The sequence below is a fragment of the Embiotoca jacksoni genome, unplaced genomic scaffold, assembly GCF_022577435.1.
Source record: "Embiotoca jacksoni isolate LCO1_2020_lvr unplaced genomic scaffold, fEmbJac1.0.p SCAF_14, whole genome shotgun sequence".
NCBI classification, from domain to species: Eukaryota; Metazoa; Chordata; class Actinopteri; family Embiotocidae; genus Embiotoca; species Embiotoca jacksoni.
The window spans coordinates 12740400-12766900 of NW_027185274.1; the positions used below are offsets into that span (position 1 = coordinate 12740400).

At 41.8% G+C, this 26501-nt stretch overlaps 1 protein-coding gene across 2 annotated transcripts in view; it reads right to left on the reverse strand.

Moving 5' to 3' along the window:
- Positions 1–26501, reverse strand: part of grik4 (glutamate receptor, ionotropic, kainate 4) — a 272058-nt gene that overhangs the window by 24402 nt on the left and 221155 nt on the right. For both annotated transcript variants that reach the window (XM_069148046.1, XM_069148047.1), the window contains 3 exons: positions 25497–25649; positions 23991–24095; positions 5990–6097 (listed from right to left, as the gene is read on the reverse strand). In XM_069148046.1, coding sequence (XP_069004147.1) covers positions 5990–6097; positions 23991–24095; positions 25497–25649 — 366 coding nt within the window. The remainder of the gene's footprint in view (positions 1–5989; positions 6098–23990; positions 24096–25496; positions 25650–26501) is intronic.

Genomic DNA, 26501 nt, shown 5'->3' on the forward strand with positions numbered 1-26501 from the left:
ATCATCATTATTATTTAAACATATCTTAAGTGGGAAATACTGGACTTTAGGATTGGGGGCCCCAGACATGCTGAGAAATGCAGAAAATGGATGGACTAAAACATTTTTTGTTTCTGTGTTTTCACTGTTTATTTTGATGATAATGATAAAAAATATCAACTTTGTCCTTTGTATCTTGGCTCAGGGTGAGTCACTTTTAGGCAGTGACTGTATAAACCACCACTGTTCATTTAAACAGGCGAATGTCACCATGTTGGCCGAACACGACGTCTATGCTTGCTCATGTTTTTGTGTGAATGTGGCACAAAATAACCTGCTAAAGCTTTTCAACAGCCAGGCTGATTGAGAGGTTTTCATTTCATAGCTCTTTACAATCAAAAAGCAGAGTACCAGTGAATTTTAAGGATGAACGCTTGTCTGTGTCCTACAACGACACTTAAAGAAGCAAAAACTAATTCACTTTCCAGCTCCTTGTTGATTTATGTGTGTGAAGGATGGTGAAACATTTTATATTTATAATATATGGCCTCTGCCATTAGGAAGCTCAATCTCTTGGAGTAAGGCTAGAAAATATTGCCTTGGTATCTTTTATCTTTCGATCCCTCTGTGTTGACCTGGTGAACTAAAAAGTAATAAAATTAGACCTCACACCAAAATCACACTAGTAAAAAAAAAATAGCAGCAATCAATAACAAAAAGCTGTCTGACTGTTAGCAAGTTTTTATTTTCCTTTTTCTTTCTTTGTAATTATTTTCCTTAGTTTCAATTTGTCAGTCTTTCTCTGAGCTGCAGCAGCTCTATAAAAATCTCTGGTCACAACCGTCTGTGACCCGATCTGTGCTGGGCTGCAGAAACGGAAACACAACTGCTCTTAAAAGTTCATGCACATTCTAAAACTTCCCACAACACTTGCACTAGAAGTCATTGTCAAGTTGAGAACAAAATCGTATAAAAATAACTATATAAAAAGGTATGAGAGGTCTATACAGGGCTCTGAAAGTGCTGTCTTCCATGAAGGCAAAATCACAAGGAAATTCCATCTACCTTCTTTTGCACACCGCAGCAAAACAGCAATAAAGCTATGAGTTTGAAGCCATAAAGAAATGCAAACTTTTAAAGAAGCCTCGTATTCCCCAGCTATGAGGAGTCTGGCAGCGGACTGATAACTTTGGTGGTAGAAGGCACACTTTTGTATATGCACACACATAGAGACGCAGAGTGCCAGGTGCACTGGTGGGTGTTGTTCACATTCAACATCACACACCACAATGGAGTTTCCCCTTTTAAACCCTCAGGGTGTTCAAGATGTCTTCACACAACATTTCTCGCTTTCCTCAACTGTTTTCTTATCCTTAAAAACCTGCTCTCCAGAGTGCAGCGAACTGCCAGCTGAGATATAATTCTCTCACAGGGCTCTGTACTCCTGTTTGAAGATGAGCCACAGAATCTCTGAAAATGATCACAAAAGCACGAGGTCATTAGAGAAAGGGCCAGGTCATGTTAATTTTTGATAAAGTTGTTTCAACACAGAATTTCTTTTTTTTTTTTTTACAGATTACAGAAAATAAAAATAAAAATAAATTGAAAACAGAGAGAACAGAACACACAAACATTGAAAAATGGGGACAAATCTTGTGTGTGTGTGTGTGTGTGTGTGTGTGTGTGTGTGTGTGTGTGTGTGTGTGTGTGTGTGTGTGTGTGTGTGTGTGTGTGCAAATTCATGTGCACATGCCTCAGTGCCTCTGAGCCCGTGTGCCAGAGAATCTGCCTCTGTGTCTGCTTTCATCAGTTGGCACTGTGCACTTTTGAATTCTTACCAGTACGTATGTGAGTGGATATGAAAGCACTCAGTGACACAAGGGTAGTGTGAAGAAAAACTGAGAGAATGGCCGAGAGGTGCTGTGGTTGGAAAAGGCAGAAAATGATTCTTGCGGGAGGCACTCGGAGCACGTTTCAGGCATTAACAACAAACACGGGCCGAGTTGGGATGTAAACACTGAGAAGCTCTGATTTCCTAACGTGGGCAGCGAGCTGGCATCAAAGACAGATGTCTCTGCAGGTAAAGCTCGGCTGCATTTAATTTGAAATGACGAACAACATGGAGTTTGTAATTCAGTGAGAACTGAGCAGTAGTAACATTTAGTCTAATTATACGAAAGATGTATTAACACCCACAACTATTAAAAGATTTGCTCGTGGCATAATGGCCGCAAGTATTAAATGACCCAGAGAGAAAAGATGTGCGCCAGACGTTGTGTTAGTATTTATGGACTTGAGGATGAGGGTAATTGGGGGTTTGAAATTTGCACTACATGTACTGTATCAGTGGAGTTTTGTCTTACCACAGTACCTGACATCTATTCTGTTGTAGCTGAATAAAATTAAAAAAAAAGCCAAATGTTGAAATTATTTGTCACATTATTAATGCTGACTTGGGAATTGTTCACCTGTGTGACTAGGGCAGTGTGTATGTGTGCCGCGAGAAGGGAGGGAGAGTGGCTCTTTAAACTGTATCTACTGTATGTGGGATGTGTGGTGGTGGTTAATGGTGGTCAGCTTTTACAGGGAGGACACAAATGACCCATAGTGAGAATGTAGAATAATTGAAGCTAATAATTGGGTGAGATGTCTCAAGGATATCTATACCTCAATTTGAGAAAAAAAAACAAAAAGAAAAATACACTTGATAACTTGCAGCTCTGAAAATCCAGCAGTTACTAAATCACAATGAATATCTCCTCGGAAAGGAGAGAAATGAAAATACAGAAACTGGTTAACAAGCTACTGTATTCCAGGACAACAACAAAACCCAATTCAAAGAACAAGAGCATTTTATCTCGAAGTAGCAAAGCATGATCTTTTTCTATCCCTTTAATGTGGCTACTGAGGGTGTAAAGACCTAAACAGTGGCCGTAACAAACTCAATCAATGATTACAAACACATTACTCGTGGCCCAGCAGTAAAGTGATAATCAATTCTATGACTGTTTTTTTCTCTGCAGCTGTTTGTGAAATTGAAGTAGGAAGGTAACAGCCATGTGTAGGTGTAATGAAACTGCTCTGTAAAGGCCAGGTGGACGTGTCGAGAGTGCACACAAACACCAATACAAACACTGACCACACACACACACACACACACACACACAAATGCCCGGAAGAGGGACACCATAAATACTGTAGGCACTTGTGCAGGCACACACACACACACACATTCTCCCAGGCCAGTGCTACAGGTAAAGAATTCTTATGGAGGCTTTCAGCTGCGCCTCGTCTGCCGCCCACAAGCTAGATAACAGCGACATAGCAATCACACCATGATGAATGAGCTGTGATAGGCACTGAAAATTGCTCCTTGGTGGCTCCTGAAGTTTGGTCCGGGGACTCTATATATCCAAAGTGAAATCAAAGCTCTGTGCGCGGCCAATTCTTTCTTTCACACCCTCTTTCTGTTGTGAAAACATTGTCTCATTTGTACACCAAGTCAGCCCAAACACAGACACATAGACACTGACATGTCTCAATTTCTCGGCCCGCGCCCTTCCCCTCCTGTGTGAAATGAACCGTTCCATCTGAGTCCCAATCAGTCTCAATGAGACCAGTGAGTTGCTCATTGGCAAAATATGGCAACACGTCCTTACCTCATTCCCTCGGCGAGCAGCCGATAAGCCAGCTACTCGGAATGACACGTTGGGCCAATTGCCTCTTCTTACGAGCTATTTTGTGGTTTATCATCTGATTCATTGGCGAGGGGGAGGAGCTGGGCGAGGGACATGTTTGAGTGTGTTTGTGCTGAGCGATGAAGGAAAGCCTAAAACATATTGCTGATGGAAAATCTGAATGGTTTCATGCAGATTCAACAAAAATCCATTTTGCGCTTCTGATGTTTTACAGCAGTACGTCAACAGACAACAGACATCAACGCTACTGTAAAATAGCAAATGGCGAGCTTATCAAGGGCATTACAGTATTCTCAAAGGTTCTGGAAACTCCTCAAACATCTGCTCTGGTAATTAAAAGAGGTAGGTAATTATTGATGGGTAATTTATCACTGTTAGGAATTTAATCAAGAGTTTATTAACAATATGCAGCAGCATTTGAGCGTCATTTATGCATTAGTTTTATCTGCGTTTACGTGGCTGGACTTCAGCTGAATTTCTGTCCAGTTAAATAAACATTTCATGACTCTGGTTGTGCATATGACATGAATATCCCCAAAAAGGGATTTGCTTTCCTTGAAGACATTTTGGATGTTTGAGATCATTAAAAGTGGACTAGGTAGGTTTGCCTGCAGCTTTTCATTCAAGTTTACCATCCGTTCTTTGTAGACAGCAAAACCTTCAACATTATTTATGCATGTGAAAAGCTTATGACTCACCACTTATCATGTTGATATGCTCATAAATAATAACCAGGAGTTCAGGTTGATATATCTATAGGCATTTGCAGATTACAGGCATCAGTGTGCTTCAAACAAAGTGCTTGTCACATTGTTGAAAAGCGTCTGAAGCACCCTCCCACAGATATCTAAGAGGCTGCATATGTCGACGTTTGTAGCTTTCTGTAGGCGAATATCTGTCTGCAGGTGACAAAATGTGAAATAGTTGAGCTTCTCCTCAAACTTTCTCTTTGACATAATTATGCTTTACACAACTGCTCCTGTTTTTTTGGGTGTAAACAACAAAGTGCAACGTAGATGCCTTTATGAAGAGACTTGAAGTATTCATCAATATGCCTGTATAGTATTTACAGTTCATTGTATCGAAACTACAAAAACGTGCAGGAGGGACGGAACTTTTGGAGAGAAATCGTGGAGGTAGTGGGATGCAGCCAGGAGGAAGCTCTGATGGCAGGCAATTTGCTGCACTTTTGAATTATCTCTATTTGAATGAGCAAACATTTTTGCTTTAAGATATGGTTGGAGGAAATGTCGTGAGTCAATGCTGCTGCTCATTCTCGAGTTTATTTCATCTACGTCTGATGGTTTTCCTTTGTACGAACTCTTGTGGATTTCCGCTTCCGACCATTTCCTTCCTTTTCTCACCATCCCAGTCATCCGATCCTTACGCCTACCTTCTCACCTGTTCTCCATGCATTCATTACCCCTCAGCACTTATGCATATTTTCCACCATCTCTTGCCTGCTGTAGTTTTTTTCCCAAATGTTCCAGACAGTTTTGGACCTTGCCTCTGCCCATCTTCTTTCAACTCTTGGCCAGTGGACTTTGACCTCCCCATCTTGCTTTTGCCTGAAAATACTAAAGTATGCCACGACACTGCAAATTTGTTTTCTTCAATCATACTGAATCTCTGTATGCCTTATCATTACATGTTATGCTGTTCCTTGCATAGTTAGTGTTTTCTGATTTGTCCACCAATAAAATCTGTGTGTTGTGGTGAATGTCTATGATGAGTCATTTTGAAATTTGTTTGGCTATTTTCTAAATAATGGCAATCAAAGCGAGAGCAGCAATTCTGAATGAAAGTATTGTTTCCTCTTTTGTCTTTGTTATGATTACTAGATGATTCAGAAACGTAATCTACTTAAGTCCTGCTGCCAAAAAAACACAACCATATGAATAAAGTGTGCATTTTTAAAAAAGTGTTTAGGGATTCATAGATTACTGACCATTGAACATGGCAGATGATTAGGAAAACTGATTAAAAACGGCTCACTTATAACTGGTAGTGAGAACTAGCACTCACAGGATCTATATTTACAACAAAGGCTGAGGATGGCTGACGTGGTGAATTATTAGCTCCTGCTGATACGCTGTGATGTAGCCTCATCTGAAGTTCTCAGGGCAAAACAATTGCGCAGCATCAGTTCCTCTGATCCCGAGAGGACCGAGTTTGGATCTGAAAACGCCAAATGGGTTTTTGATATGGTAATTGTCTGTCAGCTCCAGAATGTCAGCCACATGTAAATTAGCCAAGGAGTTTAGCTAAAAAATAGCATGGACTACTGATGTGTGTGCGCGTCCAGGTCTTACCAGTATTGTCGTGATGGTGAGGGTAGTGTTGAAGAGGGTGTCTGTCACATTGATCGATGGAAGCTTTTTCTCCATGGACAGTCCATCCTCAGAGTGCCACAGGCCAATCTGCAAAGTGAATGCATGCATGCGCGCACACACACGCACACACACACGCACGCACGCACGCACGCACGCACACACACACACACACACACACACACACACACACACACACACACACACACACACAGAGATCAGTCACTAAGTCCATCAGCTGGAAAAGGCCAATAGAAACAATCGGTGCTTAATTTCCTCCTTTTCCTCCAGAGGAGAATCGGTATGACCTTCACAAAAGGCAGATTAGGACAGAGAAGAAGCAGTGGACAGATCACCACCGTCTGAGACAAGGTGACAGCAAAAGTTAGGGTGCTGCAGAAGGAAACAAAAATGACGTGTGTGGCTCCTTGAGGAGAATACACGGGGCATGTGTTCAATCAGAGGCAACAGAATGCATTCATTAAACCAATTACCGGCAAATCCAGTGGCGCAGAGCCACATTCTCATTACAGCTTGAGTGGAACTTCACACCTCCACCTCACATGGTGTCTTTCCTCGTATCCCTTTTCACTCGGTCTCTGTCATCTCCGTTCATTTATTTGCTCGATTCAAGTTTATCAAACTCCAAACTCAACGATAACAGTCTCTGTAAACATGAACATTTTGTAAGTCAGCTTCACATCGTGCTTCTTTCTTGCACACATTCATCCAATTCACCTCTATTTTACCACACTGGCATTGACAGGGAGAAACTTTAGTGATTGGAATGCGACCTTGAAGGATTTACATAACTTCTCTAATGGTTAGAAACCTGGAGCTTATTAAAATCTGTGGAAGTGGAGGATAAAGTGAAAAATGCAAAGTGGTCGAGTAAAACGAACAGTTTTTCTTGACATGACATCAGAGCTTTGACTTTTTGACATCTGCCAACATACTCTCTTCCTGTGCTGTGGAGTGTTGTATGATTGTTTACTTTCATTTTATTATTTTATTTCTCACTATCTAAATTGCAATACGTAATAGGTGGTGACACAACAAGGGAAGAATTATCAGCAATTTTCTTTTCTTATTGCGGCATTTTCACAAGTTATCATTTCAATCATGGCTGACACAGAGACATGCAATTTTAGTGTCAAAAATAAGCAGAGCAGTTGATGTATGTGTTGGCGCAGAAGATAACCTCAAGACTAATTACGATCAGGAGAAGGTGCAAAATCTGTCTTTTTTATTAGTTTGTGGAACTTTCATTGATGCAGCTTATCTCCTGTTTAGATTTAATATATGTAGGGTTTATTACGAGGCCGTCCCACCCACTGTGTTCCTGCTAAGATTACACTGTGTCTTACTGTGATGGAAACTAGTTAGAGTTAGAATTACTGCATTGCCTCTGCACGCCTCCACCACCCAGTCAAGTTGGAGTTTACATCCATGTCTGTCTATAGAATCATAGAACACAGTATGTGGTGTGAGGACTTCAAAGGTATTCATGGTATTTTTAGGCATGTACAAATACAATTGATTTTACTTTGTTTAGCTTTGTTGTTCCTATTCTGCTGTATGCTTGAGACCAAGTGTTTGTACATACAAACGTGCAAAGTACATCCTCCAAGCGTTCCTGATATACTGCCTTCACAAGAATAGGATGGGCGTGAAGTCACAATGACATTGAATTTCGGCCATTAAAATGAAGTGAACGTTTGTGCCGAATTTGAAGACTTTCCTTGATGCCGTTCCGGAGATATCCCGTTTATGAGAACGCGATGTGCATATGAACCGACGGCCGGTCAGACAAACCAAAAACATAATGACTCCAGTCACGTCTCTATGAGCTTCACAGGATGTGAAATAAAATGATTATTCAAAACATTCTGGTTTCAGTTATTAACATTCGAATTCTGTAATACACCTCATTGTGTAAACATTGCCACCTCCATCTCCAAGGCTCTACAGAAATAATATCCCTTATCATAATAATCAACTTTTCTTAATTATGAAAACTATATAGGAGGAGGAAATTAGAAAATACAGCATTTAATTTAGACTTGACACATTGTTGGTAAGATTCAGTCCATGTCATTGGAATGAGCTTTCTGATTACATGCTAGACGACCCGAAAATATTCTTGCTGGTCAGAGTCTGACCGGCGAAGATGAACTGCTTAAAGGATCATTGAGTGAAGTCTGATTAAAACAAACAAAACAAAAAATACAATAAACAAAGCTCTCAAGCGTGGAAATAGTTTGTTCCAAGGCTAAATTGCCAAAATTCTCAAGAGACTTCAGGCCATTCATGTTGATCAGTGCTACATTTGGAAGCCATTTAACCACTCTCCCAACACTGATGATGAATTTTGATGTGAGATCTAAAAAAAAGAAAACGAGAAGAGAGGGCTCCCGGAATCAAAGATTTCCTTTGAGAATAAATGATCAAAAAGATCTTGCCTTCCATTTCCTCCGGTGTTCTTGTTGGGAGAAACAGCACCTTGCTCACACAAATAGACTACAGCTACTAAAACCTCCCTCCCAACACAGTCCACACTTTGCTGCTGATGGCGTCAAGAAACACAGACGGAGAAATAGTGAACCATACTGCAGCAAGACCAGTGAGAGGGACCGGTGAAATATGCTGTTCAGCAATCAGTGTACACAATCAGCTGTCGGAGCCTGTGGAGGTGGGAGTCTCTGGCTTGGCCTGGCTAAGCTCAGCAGGTGTCACAAAAGGTCTAAACATGGGGGTGACGGAGAGGGTAATGGACTGATGCGGCACCATGACTTCAGCCCAGGAAGAGTGGGTGGAGAGAGAGGGAGATGAGGGAACTGTGAGCAGGAAGGGAGTACAACCATATGCTGGCGGGTGAGGAACTGGTCCTTCGGTGGCCCTCCCGTCAACTCTGTTTGAGCTGGAAGTAGAGCTCAAACAGAAGTCTGTGACTCACTTCGACAGAGAGTAAGGAAAATGTATACATTAGCTGAAGTAAGCAGGAATGCACGCCTGGGAGCAAACACACAGAGACATTTATCAAACAGACTGAAAACCTTTTATGTTGTAATTATTCTTTATGAGACACGATGCAATAAATTACACTTCCTATTAATGATTTGGGCAACTGAAATGCGAGACTGCTCATTATATAGCACAAACAGGATGAAAAGATGACAGCAAAGTGTCTAAAACTTGGAGAGACGCTAATTAAATTGATGAAACATTAATCAGTAAGCAACACAGTGTGCCATTAATCTGAGCGCCAAGAAAAACCGTCAGCAGTCGTGTATGTCGTTTCACTAGAAGCTCATTTTGTATTAATTCTGTATGTTGAGCAAACGCTAAAGTGAAGGGAAATCTAACCATTGAATTAATCCTGGTGAGGCAATAACATTTAACCATTGCATAATACTTCATTAAAAACGCAGCACAACCCGGGAAGCTATTAGACTCACAAGCTTTTATCATCGAGAGAGGAAGCTGGTTATTGCCACACACCAGACTGTGTTTGTGTGCAGCAATACAAAGAGCTGTATCTTGATGTTTTACATTTGCAGTATCATTAATTTGATATTTACACTGCAGATACAATAAATAAATCCTGTGCAGTGCATCCAGAGAATCTAGGAAATAAATTCTGACTAAGTTCAGACTGTTGACGAGCGCTTTGCACTATTTGCTTTCCCGAGAAACAGGAAGGCAGCCCGAAGAACAGGGTATAACAAGAGAGATGGGAATAGGAGAAGAACAAAAGGAAAAGACTGAGAAAGAAATAGAAACATGTAGGGGAATGTCAATCATTTACTGAGTAGGTGCGGTGAGCCTGGCAAATGGAAAGAAAATCAATGAGAAAGTATGAGGAGCAGCTAGCTAGGGAGCCAGAACATAAGGTGGAGAGAACAAGAGAAAGCGACAGCGACTGAGAGACTGAAGAGGCAGAGACAGAGAGAGAGAGAGAGAGAGAGAGAGTTTATGTGGGTGCAAAATAAAGAGCGAGAGAGCAAGACAAAAAAGAGAGAGAGAGAGAGAGAGGGAGAGGGGGGAGAGAGAGAGGGAGGGAGAGAGAGACAGAGAGAGAGAGAGTTTATGTGGGTGCAAAATAAAGAGTGATAGAGCAAGACAAAAAAGAGAGAGAGAGAGAGAGAGAGAGAGGGAGAGGGGGGGAGAGAGAGAGGGAGGGAGAGAGTTTATATGGGTGCAAAATAAAGAGCGAGAGAGCAAGACAAAAAAGAGAGAGAGAGAGAGAGAGAGAGAGGGAGAGGGGGGAGAGAGAGAGGGAGGGAGAGAGTTTATATGGGTGCAAAATAAAGAGCGAGAGAGCAAGACAAAAAAGAGAGAGAGAGAGAGAGAGAGAGAGGGAGAGGGGGGAGAGAGAGAGGGAGGAAGAGAGTTTATATGGGTGCAAAATAAAGAGTGATAGAGCAAGACAAAAAAAGAGAGAGAGAGCGAGGGAGAGGGGGGAGAGACAGAGCGAGAGAGAGTTTATATGGGTGCAAAATAAAGAGCGAGAGAGCAAGACAAAAAAGAGAGAGAGCGAGAGAGAGAGGGAGGGAGAGAGAGACACAGAGAGAGAGAGTTTATATGGGTGCAAAATAAAGAGCGAGAGAGCAAGACAAAAAAGAGAGAGAGCGAGAGGGAGAGGGAGGGAGAGAGAGACAGAGAGAGAGAGTTTATATGGGTGCAAAATAAAGAGCGAGAGAGCAAGAGAAAAAAGAGAGAGAGAGAGGGAGAGGGGGAGAGCGGAAGAGGGGGAAGAGAGCGGGAGAGAGAGGGGGAGAGAGAGGGAGGGAGAGAGAGAGAGAGAGAGAGAGAGAGAGGTTGAGAGAGGTTGAGAGAGGTTGAGAGAGAGGGGGACAGAGGTCGAGAGTGACAACAAGTGGAACGAGGTGTTCTGTGAGGGATTACCCAGGGTTCATTCTGCAACCTGAAATTACAGCATGAGGAAAAGATTAGAGTGGCTGCTCACTGAAGCGTCAGGATTGGCTGATTTTCTTGTCAGAAAAATGCCGTATCCAATAGGGTGTAGCAGGACTGTGCTGGGACAGACACATCCATCATATATGAGAGGCGAAATAGCTACCATTATCAAGCATAATGTCATACAGCCCACTTACACCGAGGCTAAAGCATTCAGGTGTCACAGCGGTGCAAATGAGTTGGAGACGAGGCAGAAACGCGTGGCTGTCTGCTCGCACATGTGCATCCCTGTTTGTGGCTGTCTGTACTGCCGAAGCAACAAAAAAAAAAATCCTCAGGGGCTTCTAAGGATGGACTTTTATTGCTCTTTTAGCCGCATTACGCTATCTCAGCTGGAAGAAAATATGCTTAAGTAGATGCAGTTTCTACCTGTCAGCGGACATTAACACCAGTTGAATCAGCAGCGAGCGTCTCGTTAAAACTGAACAGAGGGCAGTTATATTTAGAGCGCACTCACTCTGCCTCACAACGTTCACATGAAACGCGGGCATTGTGTGTTTGTGTGTAACTGTTATGCATGTTCTCTCTGTGGAACAGTGAGTGGGAAAAAAAAAAAAAGGCGCTGTCTTATAACAGAAGCTCTCTGTGGTATGACTCATCATCAACGGGTATGAGACTAATCAGGGTGGCGCCGTAGGCAAACTTCAGGGGCTACCCAGATACAGGTGGTGGTGTAGGTGGTTGGCAGTGCCGTACAGTAAAGGCAGGATTGGGGTAAGCACACAGTCGTGACTTTGCCTGAGTGATGAAAGGGAGCTGCAGACGGTGCTACTTCTTAGTTATATTTATTTCTGGTCAAGAAGGACAAAAGCGACGAAAAAGTCGATGTGCCTACATTTTTCAAATGTGCTGTTTCATAACAGTCTGTTATGCTGTTTCTTACTTCTAAACACGTAAATGTGTCATGTTATTTCAGATTTGGTAATTCATTTTGCTGCTAGTGAGCGCATTCATTATTTGGCGTTATGATACATAATGGCATTGCTAATTCAATAGCCGTAATGAGACACATTACTAGGCTCCCAGAGAAGGTCTTTCGGCTCGCAGAGTCGATCTTCAAAGCAGCGCTGCATGTTCTGCAAGTGCCACATCCCCCTAAAGAGAAAACAACAAACAATGGATGCCCCGGCAGCCACAGTCCCTGCTCAGCCTGTACAACCAGACACTATAGACTGTCCAAATGTCTTCCACCTCAAACAGTCATGTTAGTGGAGATGTACCCAAACACTGGGGACGGAGCGAGACCTTAAGGACTGTGTTCCAATCCCAGATTTCTCATTACCCACAAGCAATTCCAGTGTTGGGCTGCTCTTGAGTGTGGGATGAGGATGACAGATATGGATCTCTAAAACACTGGGGGGGACGTGACTGTCTGATGGGAGTGTGACAGCATTTAAAGGAGCTAAAAAAAATGATTTGTACAAGTGATAAGACCAGCTCCGAGCACATCTCTAAAGCATCAAAGTAAGAACACAACACAGAATTGTGTCAGGCTGCGTTCAAACAGATGTGATAAACATGTATAATCACCGGCTAGGCTGTTTGAGTTGGGGCAGGTAGGTTGTGAGTGGTGGCAGCAAGAAGAGCTACTCTCTGCTTCGGCTTATTTGCTGATATTTTGCTTTAATGTCTTTCGCGTGGCTGTAATTTGTCGATGCATTTGGTTGTTTTTTTTTGTTCGGATTCATCCCCCGCATACATTTCAGGCAAGCGTATATTGCGCGTTGTGCGCAGGAGAGCAAATGTAAATGTTTTATTGACCTTGGTTAAGTTATGAAATGATAAAAAAAAAGCAATGAGCGCACACAGAATGTGCTATCAAATGGGAATCTTCTGGAGAATTTAACAAGACTGTCGGGAGAACGGAGTGTGCCCAGAGAGAACAAATGAAACCATACCTATAAGGTTAAAACGCATCATTGGTTATTCTGCAGCTACATTACAGTATACTGAGAGCCTCGGTAGGAATTCAAGGGTGCACTATGCAGACTGATAAAAAACTAAGACACGGATACAAACTTGCAGGCACACAGGCACCGAGGCACTCAGGCACACACACGTACATTTGCATGTACATGCATATTACACACATACACACACTCAAACATGAGCACGCACACTCAGACTCAGACACACACACACACACACACACACACACACACACGCACACACGCACACACGCACACACACACACACACACGCACACGCACACGCACACGCACACGCACACACACACACACGCACACACGCACACACACACACGCACCCCCGCCCAGCCAAGCAACACATACACAGCCTCACCCAGCCTTGAAATCCGTTAAGACTAGGGGATCTTGCAAAACAGCTCATCCATTCTGCTTTTGATCTATTCCCCATCTCCAGCCTGCAAAGTGCAAACTGAGAAAAACAAAAGAGGAAGGGGGACTGCTGTACGTCTCTGAGAGACCAAACAAAGGAGAGAACTAGAGACACACAAAAGATGCCGGTGTGTGTAGACAAGTGATGCGAGTCTCTGCTTCGACAAATTCAACGCGAATTTCAATATGCAGTTGCATGGGGAAGATTATTCTGAGAAGATTCAGAAGGATGACATTGATTTCTTATTTCATTGGTTACAATTCAATATTCTTTGTGCCACAAAATTTGCATGACACAATCATACTGCCTCAGACTTCCCTTTTGTCTGCGCCCAAAGGAAGGAAGCTGCATTAAACCTGGTCTTTGACCAGCTGAAGAATCCCTCCAAGGTTTCAAATGAATTTCGTCGGAGAAAAAAGTGAAACCCAAAAAGTCTTGAGGGAGAATATGTCAAGACACGACTAGCACGACTTGTAAACAATGCGGTCCAGCTTTCCCTGAGTCCCAAACGTTTAAATCAACAGCTGCATCATGAATCTGACACAGTCTTCATGACCGTTACATCCCTGCTGAAAATAGCTGTTTGCTTGTGTGCGTGTGAGAGAAGGAAATAAGTCATGTAATATCAGGTCTGCGTGCACATGATGTTCAAATCAGAATATATCCCGCTCGTGTGAGGCCACACATTCTAATTACACTTCAAAAGCGATACATTCCATTACGTTTATGAATTGTGATTAGTATTCATCCTCAATTGAGAAAATTAAATGAAACTGAAATGAGAAGAAATCTAATAAAAGTGACTTGAGTCTTTTGCTAGCAGACAGGCTTTTTCTTTTATTTATTCATAGCTTCTCTGACCTCCAGGACTGTATGCTGCTCTCAGGACATTTAACTCATAACCAAGACAGTTTTGTTTTCAATAAAGTAGAGGAGACAAAGCTGCTCATAAACAGATCCACAGCTTTGCGACTGAACATTACTGACGTTAGCGAGAAGACATGTATCTCTTAGCTGTAACTAAAGTTTATATAGCAGCATCAGGATACTTTTCATAGTAAAGACTTACATGGTACTGTGTCAAAAATAACAACAACAAAAACAACAGCTTACACTGAACGGGGAGCGGCCGCAGAGATTAAAGCAACATAAAAGAAGGAGCTACCCGAAGGAGGATTGATCATAAATAATGAAACAAAGAAAGAGGTTGTTTGAGAAGGAGACAGAAAGATGATACCGAAAGTCACGCGTTATTTGAGGTTCCAGGGAGATGATCCCTGCAAGAGTACTTTAAGTCTTCACGACAAAACAATGGCACATAAACAATGTGGACGACAAACCGTGTTTCATGGATGATCTTCAGAAGTTACAGTGGTCTGCTGCACCAAATGCAACACATCCAACGGCCCTGAAAAACCATCTACACCCGTAAATAAACATAAACACACAAACACACACATTCTAGGGCAGTGTGACAATGACAGAACAAACAGCAAAACAACACTGTAATGTGCAGCCCTGATGCACTTTTAAATATTGCCACTGGGATGTGTCTTGCAACAGATAAAATACTGTATCAAGCAAAATACAAATATATAAAAAAAACCTTTCCAACAGGCTTTATAGCACTTTAATGTGATCCTCAGAGATGCTCTGCAACTTTTCAGTGACATTTTTGTTTAACAGTGAAATAATGCAGCTGCACTGCCTGCTGGAGAATAAACACTGAATTTATGCCAAAACAATGTCTTTCCCCCTGCTGGCAAATCGCCTTTTTGTCTGCAAAGAGGAATGTATACTTTCTTTGTTGGCATATTTGTTACTATCTAGGGAAACTTCACTCATAGATTTTAAAATTTCACTGGCTTTTTTTTTTTTAAGGAATTATTGAGGACAATTTCACCCTATCTAGTTCTGTCCCTAAAAAGTGTTAAACCAGTTAAAAGTGCATTAAAAAAAATGATTCATGTCAAAACTCAATGTGCAGGTCAAGAAATATGTATACATGACACCAAAAAACCTTTATAAGAGGCCACTTGGGAGCTGCTTTACTTCTGATTAAAACGGTCACCTCTTTCACTGTAGAACTTGCAAATACACAGCTGTAACACAGATACCAACTTCTCACTCTGGTTATCTCGTCTACATATATACAGACGCACAGATAATGTCAAATATTGAAATATGTTTAAATTGCACAGCTGAAAAAGATCAGAGAGCTTGTTTGTTTCTTAAAATACTCTAACCTTCTTGGCAGTAGCTCCAGCAACAGCTCTTGCTTATTTAGACGCCGTACAGTACGTCTGTCACACCTGGTTAAGATGTACTCATCTCTGCTGGAGCCCGAGGCAGAGAAAGAGATCCAAGCCATGTCGTGGTGTGCTGAGCCACGCTAGGCTCCTATGATAATGTCCTTCAAGTAAAGGAAATGGGTGGAGGCAGTCTTGAATCTGTCAACCCGCTGTGCACCAACCTCCACCTCTCAAATTTTCCCTTTCCTCCCCCCTCTGCCTTGCTGTACCTGTCCCTCCCCTCCCTCCTTCCCTCCCTCACATTGCAGCAGTGGACAGGAACTGAATTGAGTACATCTGCATCTGCAGCAATGAGGGCAGCTAGAGTAATAGTGTTCTCAGAGATGGTTTGGGAGCAAAGAAAAGGGGAGGGGAAGGAAAAAAAAAAGCCGATTGGCGTAATAAACGCAGAAGCAGCGCTGACAGGAAATAAATAAATCCAATAGAAAAGAGAAAGAAATTGAAGGAGCAGCCTTTAACTGGAGGAAGTCTTGTATAAATAACACCGCTCAAATCATTTCATGCAAATTGAAGTGCTGCCCATGCAGTACGTGTGCTTGTCTGAGTGAAAGCTTGTGCGTGTGTGTGACATTCCAGGCACTCAGTATTCCCTCAGATAGAGGGAAGCAGATGAGGATAAAAAAAAAAAAAAAAGGATAAAAAAACGGGCCTCCTCTTACTACATCAGCTACGTTTCCTGGCTCCACCTCTGAAGACCTTGAGACAAGGACACCTCGGGACTAAAGTTTATTAAAAAAGCAATCTGGCTGTAAATGTTCGAATGATAATTCAGGAAATTGGAAAGGATGCACTCGGGCAAGTCTGGATGATTTAACAGTTTATTGATGATCTCCTCACAAAGATTCACGATGGGGACACACAAATGCATAGAAATGGACTTCGACTAAAATATGTGCGAGGAGCAACAAAAAAAAAGAAAATCAATAACCAAGATAAAAAAGAGAGTCAACGGCAACCAAAGTCAGTGTATTTACATCAGATGGACAGCTGGTTTGAATAGTGCATGGAGCATGTGGGAAACGAGGCAAAAATAATCCCAATGAATTTAATTGTGGTTTCAAACATGCCTAGAGATTTCTCTACCTGAGCTAGAAACCCAATCATTTATTTCTATTTACACATTTCACTCTTAATGCTGCAGCAAATGCAATCTACTCTTGATACTCTACTCTTCTTTTGCAGCTGCACTCAATTCAAAGTCTGATAAGCATCAAGCTAGCGAGCTTAACATCAGAACCAAATCTATTTTTGTGCATTGAATTTCACAAGGCACCTCTGGACTTGATAATGAGAACAATTTGCTTTAAGTCATGCTTCAATCGGCCTTTGGCCTTTCCGCTTCTGGCCAACGTGTCCTATTATAACCAACTCATAACCTACTTCCTGCTTCGTAGCCTCTTACAGCCCCTCTAACTGGAACTTAGAGTAATTCTCTCTTTCACTGTTGTTTCTCTTTCTTCTCTCTCTCTCAGGTGGTTTCTATACCAACGGAATGATTAAGTGCTTCCATTATGAAACTTAATTAGCGCCTCTCTTCTCTCCAGGAATTGGCCAAGGGGCTTTGCATCTCACCACCCACCTGCAGTGCGCAGACATGCACATATGTGCATGTCGTATATGTACAAACATGAATAATATACATAAACACAGAATTGCTTATGCAGCTTTGATATCGCACCCTCTTCTGCACTCTCACACAACAGCGCCTCGCACTGTAACACGCAACAGCTTGCCTAATCCAGACTCCAATAATTACTCATTTTACAGCCGCCTCCAATTAACCGCTGTGCTGCTGTCAATGAGCTCCATGCAGAAAATGAGGGCCAGTCCACAGAGGCCAGGGGGGCTGCAGAGAGGCTGGACCGCGCTGTCAGTGTGCTGTGGTGCAGTTGGCTGGTGGGCTGCAGTGGGTTTATTTTGGAAAGGACTTGTGCCTCTGCAAAACCAGCATAAATGGCAGTGGAGCTGTATTTTTCTAGAGCCAAGAAGTGGGCAGCTGGGGATGATAGCAACGCCATCAACACACATAAACTCTGACATGCGTGTAAAAACATAAAAGTCATGCATGCAGATGAAGTCAAACAGACACACGCCAAACACACACAGCACATACTATGAACTGATATGAGCTCGATTACTCCACAGACAGCTGCCTCAGCCCAGTATCACATGAAAGGACAACCTGAACAGTTAGTGCAGCAAAGGTGAGTTGGGAAATTGCTTCGTCTTTTGATGTTCCTCTAGAGAAGAAAGCAGTCCGCCTTCAGAGGAACAGGTTGAATCATATTAGCCATTTAAAAAAAATATATATATCCAGAATGATACTGTTTTACAGCGTAACTGTGGTTTTCACACCATGTGGAGAATACACCCTCAGAAACATGTTCACATTCAATCATAAGGCTACGTTATCTAGCTCATTACACAGACTTGTGAAAGGACGAAGTATAGGATACAGAGGATTACAGTCAGTTCTCTACAAATATGATTAGTCATTCAAAAAAGAAATAGAGGTGAAGGTCACTGTTGCTGCCTTTGATATTAGGTCTGGTGACAGCTAAATTACAGATAGAATTTTAAAAAAGAGCCCCAGCTGTTATTTTCTATGCAGAAATATGATTTTACTGTTTCTAGTTTTATAGCTATGTCTTTACATCTTTTCTCTCCACCCCAGCTTTCTCTCTTGCGCCCTTTCTGTCTCATTTACTTTATGCCTGTCATCCTCGTGTCCTCTTCCCTCATCGCTCCCCCCCTTCTCCCTCCTCTCTCTTTCTCTCTCTCTGTTTGTTTCTTTCTCTCTCGCTCTGACCTCCTCTCTCACCTCCTCTCTGAATTTATTGTTGGTTACAGGTGCCAGTGGTGCCTTGGCCAGAGCAGAGACAATGCAATGCCAACTTCACCATCATCACTGGCCCACCTGGCTGCCGGCAAAAAGAACAGCTGGGATATTTACTGCCTGCCCAAACTGAACAAATAAATAGTATTGTGTAATCCAGCAGCATCCTATTCTAGAAAAAAGGAAGTTTAACTGGACTTCTATCTGCAACGGTTGTTGTCCAGCTTTAAAGTCATTATCATAATTTGGGATTTATATTACATTTATATAGTTATTGCAGTGTCAGTGAGATGAACTTTGCAGCAGAAAACATTTGGTCAAAATGCACTTTTCAATGGTTAAATAAATAATTCATAAGAAGAAATAAAAATGATCTTGTTCTCAGGTTTAAAGTTTGAATGCAAAGCATTGAGAAATTTGAGCAGTCAATGCAGCAAAATCATAATCCCCTCTAGGGCTTGATGAGGTAAGAATATGTCTCAAATCACATTTCAAACTAAATCAATCTTAAAGTTAATCTTTGTTATGTGCTATGGGTCCTTTATTTAATTTTTAATTGTTGAAAGAACAAGTAATCATTGTCTCTCTTACAGATGTGGAGGTTTGATGCAAAAGTAAAGCATGGATGACTTTCTCCAAATTGTTAATGCTCCAGCACAACCACTAATTAATATTCCAGGCAGAGCTGATAGTTGCCTCAAAGATGCAAAGGAAAAGCACATCCAATGACTGATTAGGTTATGAAATTATGCAAAAAGGAACCCCCTAGATAGATAGATAGATAGATAGATAGATAGATAGATAGATAGATAGATAGATAGATAGATAGATAGATAGATAGATAGATAGACATATAGATAGATAGATAGATAGATAGATAGATAGATAGATAGATAGATAGATAGATAGATAGATAGATAGATAGATAGATAGATAGATAGATGGATAGATGGATAAATAGACAGACAGACAGGCAGGCAGGCAGGCAGGCAGGCAGACAGACAGACAGACAGACAGACAGTGTAAAAACAGAGAAGGTGAAAACAGACAAAGCAGTAGGAAACTGTCTTAATGTGTGAAAATGCCTTCCAGAGAAATTAAATTTGTTCCAGTGATTGGCTGTACAGTGTTAAACCCCCGTGGAGCTGATCATCATATGTGAGGTGATCAACATCTACGCCACAGGACTCAGATGAGGGCTGATAGGTGCTACTGAGTAGGGAAAAGAGAGAGGAGGTAGGGTAGAGGGCACTATGTGGGCATTATATAAACTATGGTGCCACTATTCTACATAAACAAAACAAAAGACCTGCTGTATCAACTATTCCTGATTTGAAAACACTCTGCCTAAACTGTGTGTGTGTGTGTGTGTGTGTGTGTGTGTGTGTGTGTGTGTGTGTGTGTGTGTGTAGTTGTGACTGGCTACTTCCACATCCCTGCGTCTTCCTTTAAAAACACAACCTTTGCTACGTTTATGCTGACCATCCACACCATTTCATCGTTTTTGAACCACAAAGAAATGAGACTTTTGAAAATGCTACTAAAGCTGTTTTTAGTTTGAAAACTGTGTCATTTTGAGACTTTTGATAACAACCCCTCACGTTCGCTTCCCGATTTGGTCTTATCAGTCAAAACATGTCCTTCTCTGATTCCTCATGCCTCTCTATTATTACCCTTTTGTGGAAGAAAACAAACTACATCAACCTTGACTACCAGTTTGTTAATTCAACGAGGATAACAAAGTACAGGCTTTACTGACCTCGCTGTCTATGCCAGCAGCTGTTGGGCAGGTAAATTCGGCGTTACATAATGCTACTATCTGTTGGGGGAGATATCATTTGAGCAATTTGCGACAATTCCTGCGTCCGGCGGCGCTATCACTCCCGCACGTAGCACTAGCGTTGCAATGTGTTTGGGTCAACAAATACGACGGTATCACCAATTTTGGTGAGGGGCCTGCCCAGTGTGTGTGAACGCTCATGTGATATGTGTTTTCAGGTGTGTTAGTATGGACGAGGATTAGTACCGCAAAGGTGCTAAAATACCCTCGCAGACAGCGATAGTTTTGATTCAAAATTTGAACATTTAGTGTGGACGTAGCCTGTGTGTGTGGGCAGTGATCCATCCCCCTTATCTCTGCCAAGGCCCTGGCACCTCCCGCGTCTGCCTGGATGAAGCAGCCCCAGCCCAGCACCATGTGGGAGGTGTTAGTCAACAAAACGAACAACATCCCCATCCTGTCCCCCGTCTAACACTTTGCCTCTTCCCATTAACTTAGCTGGCAGGACTGCTCTATAATACTTGTGGTGGAAATCATCATATTAGACCTGATAGCATTACCCTTCTGCTTGACTGGCACAAAGCCAGTATAAAGAGGTGACATGGGAAGACACAGACAAGGTTAATAAAAGCAGATGGACCACTGTCTGACTGTTTCATGGGTTACTTAGGTAAGATTGTCCTCACACTCAGGTAAGAACCCGATCCCCTCTTTCATAGAGCTCATCCCATCTGAAAAGGTCAAATGCTTAAAAACACAGTGCAACCTGCTCTCTGTACCATCAAACTGTCTGTGCCGTAATGGAGTAACAACAACTACTTATAATGCTATAGATAAGAAAGCAAAAACACAGATACCTGCTCCAGTGGAGGGGTGACAGTTTGTTGGATTATGGATGAGTTAATAACCATTTTACATAATGCAGCACTGACAGAAAAACACAAAAGCTGGTGTACCTGGAAAAGCATACTATAGCTGTCAGGGTGAGGGACATGTATTTCCAGAAGAAAAAGCACAAACAGGGATAACACATGTTACTTTAGATCCAAAATCAGCCTACAAGATGAAATGTGAAATAGTGAGTCCTGGGATTTAGAGAAAACAGGGTTTTAAAAGTACGCTGTGTGTAACTAGTACACAGTGTCAGCTAATGTTTGTAAAAATGATGGTATTCAAAACAGCCGGTGCTGTTTGCTCATAATGCGACAGTCTAAACAAGTAAAGATGCCAGCAGCTGTAATCCTTTCATTGTATGGAATGGATGAGAGTGAGGAATAGGCAGAAACAATGAGAGGGACTGAAAAAAAGAAAAAAATAACTACTATGTATAGTTAAGCCGGACAAAAGCAAAGGAGACAATATTTTCTTGTTTCTTGTTCTGTGTGTTTACAGAAGAACATCTACTGGCCACAAAACCCCAGATGCAGAGCTTGATTAATGTGACTCCCTTCACAAGCTGTGTGCTCTGCTAAGCCCGGCCTGCAGTTTTCACAGCACCTTTACGTATCGGCTTAGCTCGCTTGGAACCTGATGTTGGCCACACCAAAAGAGTGTGTTGGATAATTTGTGTTCAATCTTTGCATTCAACAGTTAAAATCCAACTCAACAAAAGTCTGTCGGGTACAGCCCTACTTCATAGTCCTTTTTCTGAAGGTTTTTTTGTCCAAAGCTCAAAGTCACACTTTGGTTTCCATCAACTGCGACGGTTGTCTTTTGGGGAAAAATGCCTTTTTCTTTTGGAAAATACAAGGTACAACTCTTACTGTAAATATATGTTGAACTTTGTAATGTTACAGACTCTAAAGTCTGACAGGTTGGATCATTTTCTGGCAAGAAAAACTTATTTAAGGGCTGGCAGAAGAAAATGAAATAAATAACATTTTTACTTTATTTTCACCTATCACTAGGTTCACTATGTGACCCAATATAGCCTTGTTTATCTCCCCACACACTGTGATATTTGTCACAACACATCAGTGTACAAAATAGAAACTTCACCCGACGTGGGGCTCATATGAAAGACGCTATCGTTATTAATATTCCAAAACCTGGAGTTTGCCAGCTATTACCATAAAAGTAAACATGACCTCCGACAGATCTTCATCTGAATACACATCTCTTTTTTTCCCCACAAAATCAAAGCCTCAGCTACTTTTGTGCTGATGTTTACCTTAAAATCCTTTTCGCCTTCCATCCATTACTCATATACACCCGAGAGTTTTACCTGGGAGCTCAACCTGAGATTTTTACTGCTGGTGACGGTCAGCTCCACTGGGGCATTTGGAGATGCATTTGATGGATGGGAGAGTGGTGGGTTTATCACTTTGCCCAAACAGATTTTCCCCAGCCACTCTTGGATTTGAAGCAATGTTCCCATCTCTACCGGCTTCACTAAACCGCTGGTCACTGGTTCTCCATCTGAGATTCTCAGGCGATGCACACAACTTCAAATTTCAACATTTAGACATTGTCACAATGACAAAATGCACTTCGGTAAAAATTTTGATAATGAGATTCATGTCTATTGCACAGTATAAAACTAAAATCTTCAGAAATGGTTTCTGAAAATCAGATATTAGAGAGGTGTAGAACTTTTAAATTAGTGAATCCTTGAGATGACGAATTATCTACCCTACTACTACTACTACTACTACTACTACTACTACTACTACTATAATATCGCCCACCACTGAATAGTAGATACAGAACAGAGCAAGAATGTACCAGTGCCTCTGCCATCAATTCATTAACAGACATCACTTTAGGCTGCCCAAAGCCTTTTGTCCCTTACGTTTCATTACCGACTACTTTCACTCTTTGTAATCCTTGTAAATGTCCTTAATCTATAAGAAACTATGAGGCATTTCAAACTGTGTCCCCTGATGTCGAACTGAGGTGCCCGGGGATACTAGTGCTGTGGAAAAGAGTTTGGGTTGGGACTGAAATGCCTGGTGATGCATAGAGTATTTTCATTAAATGAAGGAGCACAAACAGACTGCTGTGTGGGATGCTTGAAGTCCCAGAATCTACTGAGGCAACACCGGAGAGACGGATATTGATCAACATCACCCACAAATCCATGCTGATATATTACAGTCATTTTGTGAAACAAGGCAGTAAAGAATCACTACGTTTTCTTTCATTGCATAGAGACTCACAACCAACAAAAAAAAATGTATGTAATATTTATCCTAAGTAATCGACATATTTGTACAGCCAATAAAAACAAGAGCGCCAAAGCTTCTTCCTGCTTTCAAAGCTGACTTCTGATTTATCCTAAAATTATTTTCCATAAAAATGAGCTTCCTTCATTTTCAATGAGGCATCCCTAATATTGAATTTTGTCCTTTGGCACCTCGACTCTTCTGCTCGAAGTATAATGGAGATTGTTTGCACCAAGAGATGTCAGCTAAACAAGTGTAATCAGGGCTCCCTGCTGTGCGATCCAGCTCCAGTTACCTCACTGCCATAAAGACAACTGCAACATTTGCTGGAAGTAGTGCCCTACTGGGAAAAGGACTGTGCCTGCCCGCTTTGTGTTCAGCAATAACAGTTGTATTATGGCCACTGTCTGGCTAACAACAACACAATTCTTTCAACCAATTGCATGAACTTTATTCTCTTGCGAGGCCGTTCTGGTGTTGAACCCACAGCACATGCTTTGTTTGAAGGCTGGTAATCTCAAAAACAAATTTGTAAAATTGGGAGTTACTTTACCTGCCTTAGGCCATCCTTGCTGTTCTGCATGATCCTCAGGGCGTAGTTAGACCGCTGTCCCTTGCTGTTGAATTCAATGTGGCCTGTCAGACCATCCAATTCTACCTATCCAACACAGACACAGCAAGACGTTAAAAGGACTCATTGAAAAAAAAATCACCGCCGGCATCTCTCTCTGCAGCACCTATTATGGATATGAGTTAAGGCTACGTTAACTCTATTGGCTCTGTATCAGCCATCTCAAATACTATATCTTATATTTAGAAAAATAATGCGAAGACAAGGCTGTAAAAACTACAGTTTAGATCTACAAAAAGGAGACCTATAGTGAGGCCTTCTTTCTCTGAGTGAGAAAGACAAACAGTCTGATATCGAACATGTGTCACATTTTAAGTATTTCGATCACTTAGAACCATTTCTCACTCACAGGAAAACGCATTTGATTCACTGACAGCATGTCTTTATCTCTTCTCCTCTATTGTCTGTGTTTAATGTAGAGATGAGATAAACTGACCTGGCAGATAGTGAGTATATCTTTAAAGGAGATGACAGCACAGACATTATCTGCTGTCAGTGAAAATATCTTGGCTTGAAAATAACCAATTAACATGTAAAAAGAGAAGTGATAATGAAGATTTCAACACGCCTGGCTATTGGACATAATCTATTAAAGCTATTACCTGACTATAAAAAAAACGACACACACACACACACACACACACACACGAAAAACCTTCAGCTAAAACGCTTCCTTGATGAAGGTTGGCAGTGAGGACCGTTATCACTGTCCTTTAGGTGCAGGAATTATGAAAGAGAAAGTTAGCTTAGCTTGAACAGCTAAGCTTGGCTCTCTTGTGAAATCCACCTGCCAGATCCTCCAAAACTAATTAACATATCATATCATAATCCTCATGTATAAAAGATAATTTATGGTTTAACTACAGGTTATGTGAGAGGGTAATTTTTTTTGGGGGGGGCAGGGCACAGTGACCTACTGAAGTGTCTGCTGATTGCCTGTTGTGCTCATGATGAGAAGACTAAAAGGTGACTGCACCCGACCAAGAAATAGCTAAAAAAGTTTAACAAAGGAACACAATGTGCAAATTTTCTAACTTTTTTTTGTTTTTTAAGTTCTTCCATCTGTTTCCTAGTGTATCATTCTTCGTGCTAAACTAAGCCAGCTAGCTGTTGGGTGTTTGGGTCATATTTTTGTGGGCAGGAAACATCATCAGTACTTGGATGATGTCAGATATTTCCCATGTTGATTACTGCTTTACTTTCCAAACTTATTTTAAAAATGAGATATTTTCACCAACAGCAGATAATCATGTGAGACAAAAGACAGAGCAAGCTTTCCAAGTTTCCCATTTAAGCTCATCGCTGGCTGTACCAATGCTCTGATCTAACTTAAGAAAGCATATTTCCAAAAATGTCTATGACTATCCCTTTAAGCTAAATCGTGGTTAGTCCTGTCATCTTCATGACGTCCAGCAGAGGCAGTCTTACCATCCTTAGGTAATTCATGAGGCTGGTGCCGTGCTCCCAGATCTTGGAGGACTTGCAGGAGAGCTGAGTGGCGCCAACGTTCTGGCTACGGTTCAGCTCCTGGACCGCCGCCACCACCGCGTATACCGCATCAAACAGCAGCGCTGACGAGAGCTGCAGAGGCAGTGAGGGAGGGAGGAAGGTGAATACATTATGCATACACACACTCAAACACACACAAAGCTGCAAACACTCAATGCACACGAACTGCAAGTGTAACATGTCAGTGGTTAACAGTCAGCGAGGGGTTAACCCATCCCTGAAGTGCAGCGATATTATTCCATTAGATCCTTTGAGAGACTCTGATCTGCTGACAGCGTTGAAAACCATCTCTCTCTCCCTCCGTATTTCCGAGAGACTCTGTCCTTCCTGCTCTTTTCCCCAATGAAGCTGGCACACCCTGACCATTCCAATTACTATCTGCCTCTCTCGGCGAGGGCCGGAGAACAGCGGGAGAGGCAGCTTTTTCTCTCATCTCTCCTGTACAAACAGCCTCATCGTCACTACCACTGCATCCTGCTATGTGCATTTTATTAAAATGCATGATGACCTGCATTCGAGGCTGGGGGAGAGCCTAAACTTCCCTTTTGTACATCTGGGTAACGGAACAAGAGATGCAATGACCTTGTTTGGTAGTTTTTGACACAAGGCTTATATGGATTATAATAGATAGTAAACTTGGGAGGTCAAACACAACTACAACAGGCCATTAAACTGCTAAACTGTGATGTTTTACAGCCTTGAATCGGCTGACATATTTGGTGAATTGCACATTAAGAGCAATATGGTGTACTCAAACAGCCTGTGAAGACATAACAACTGCTGGTCGATGTACATGAGATTTGACAAATAGACATAGTGTCTTGGTGGTGGGGAACAAAGTCTTATTGTTTAGGCAGCATTACAAGTGAATGAGAAAATGTTACAACAGCATTCTCTGCTCATATCGTTTAATATCTCACACAA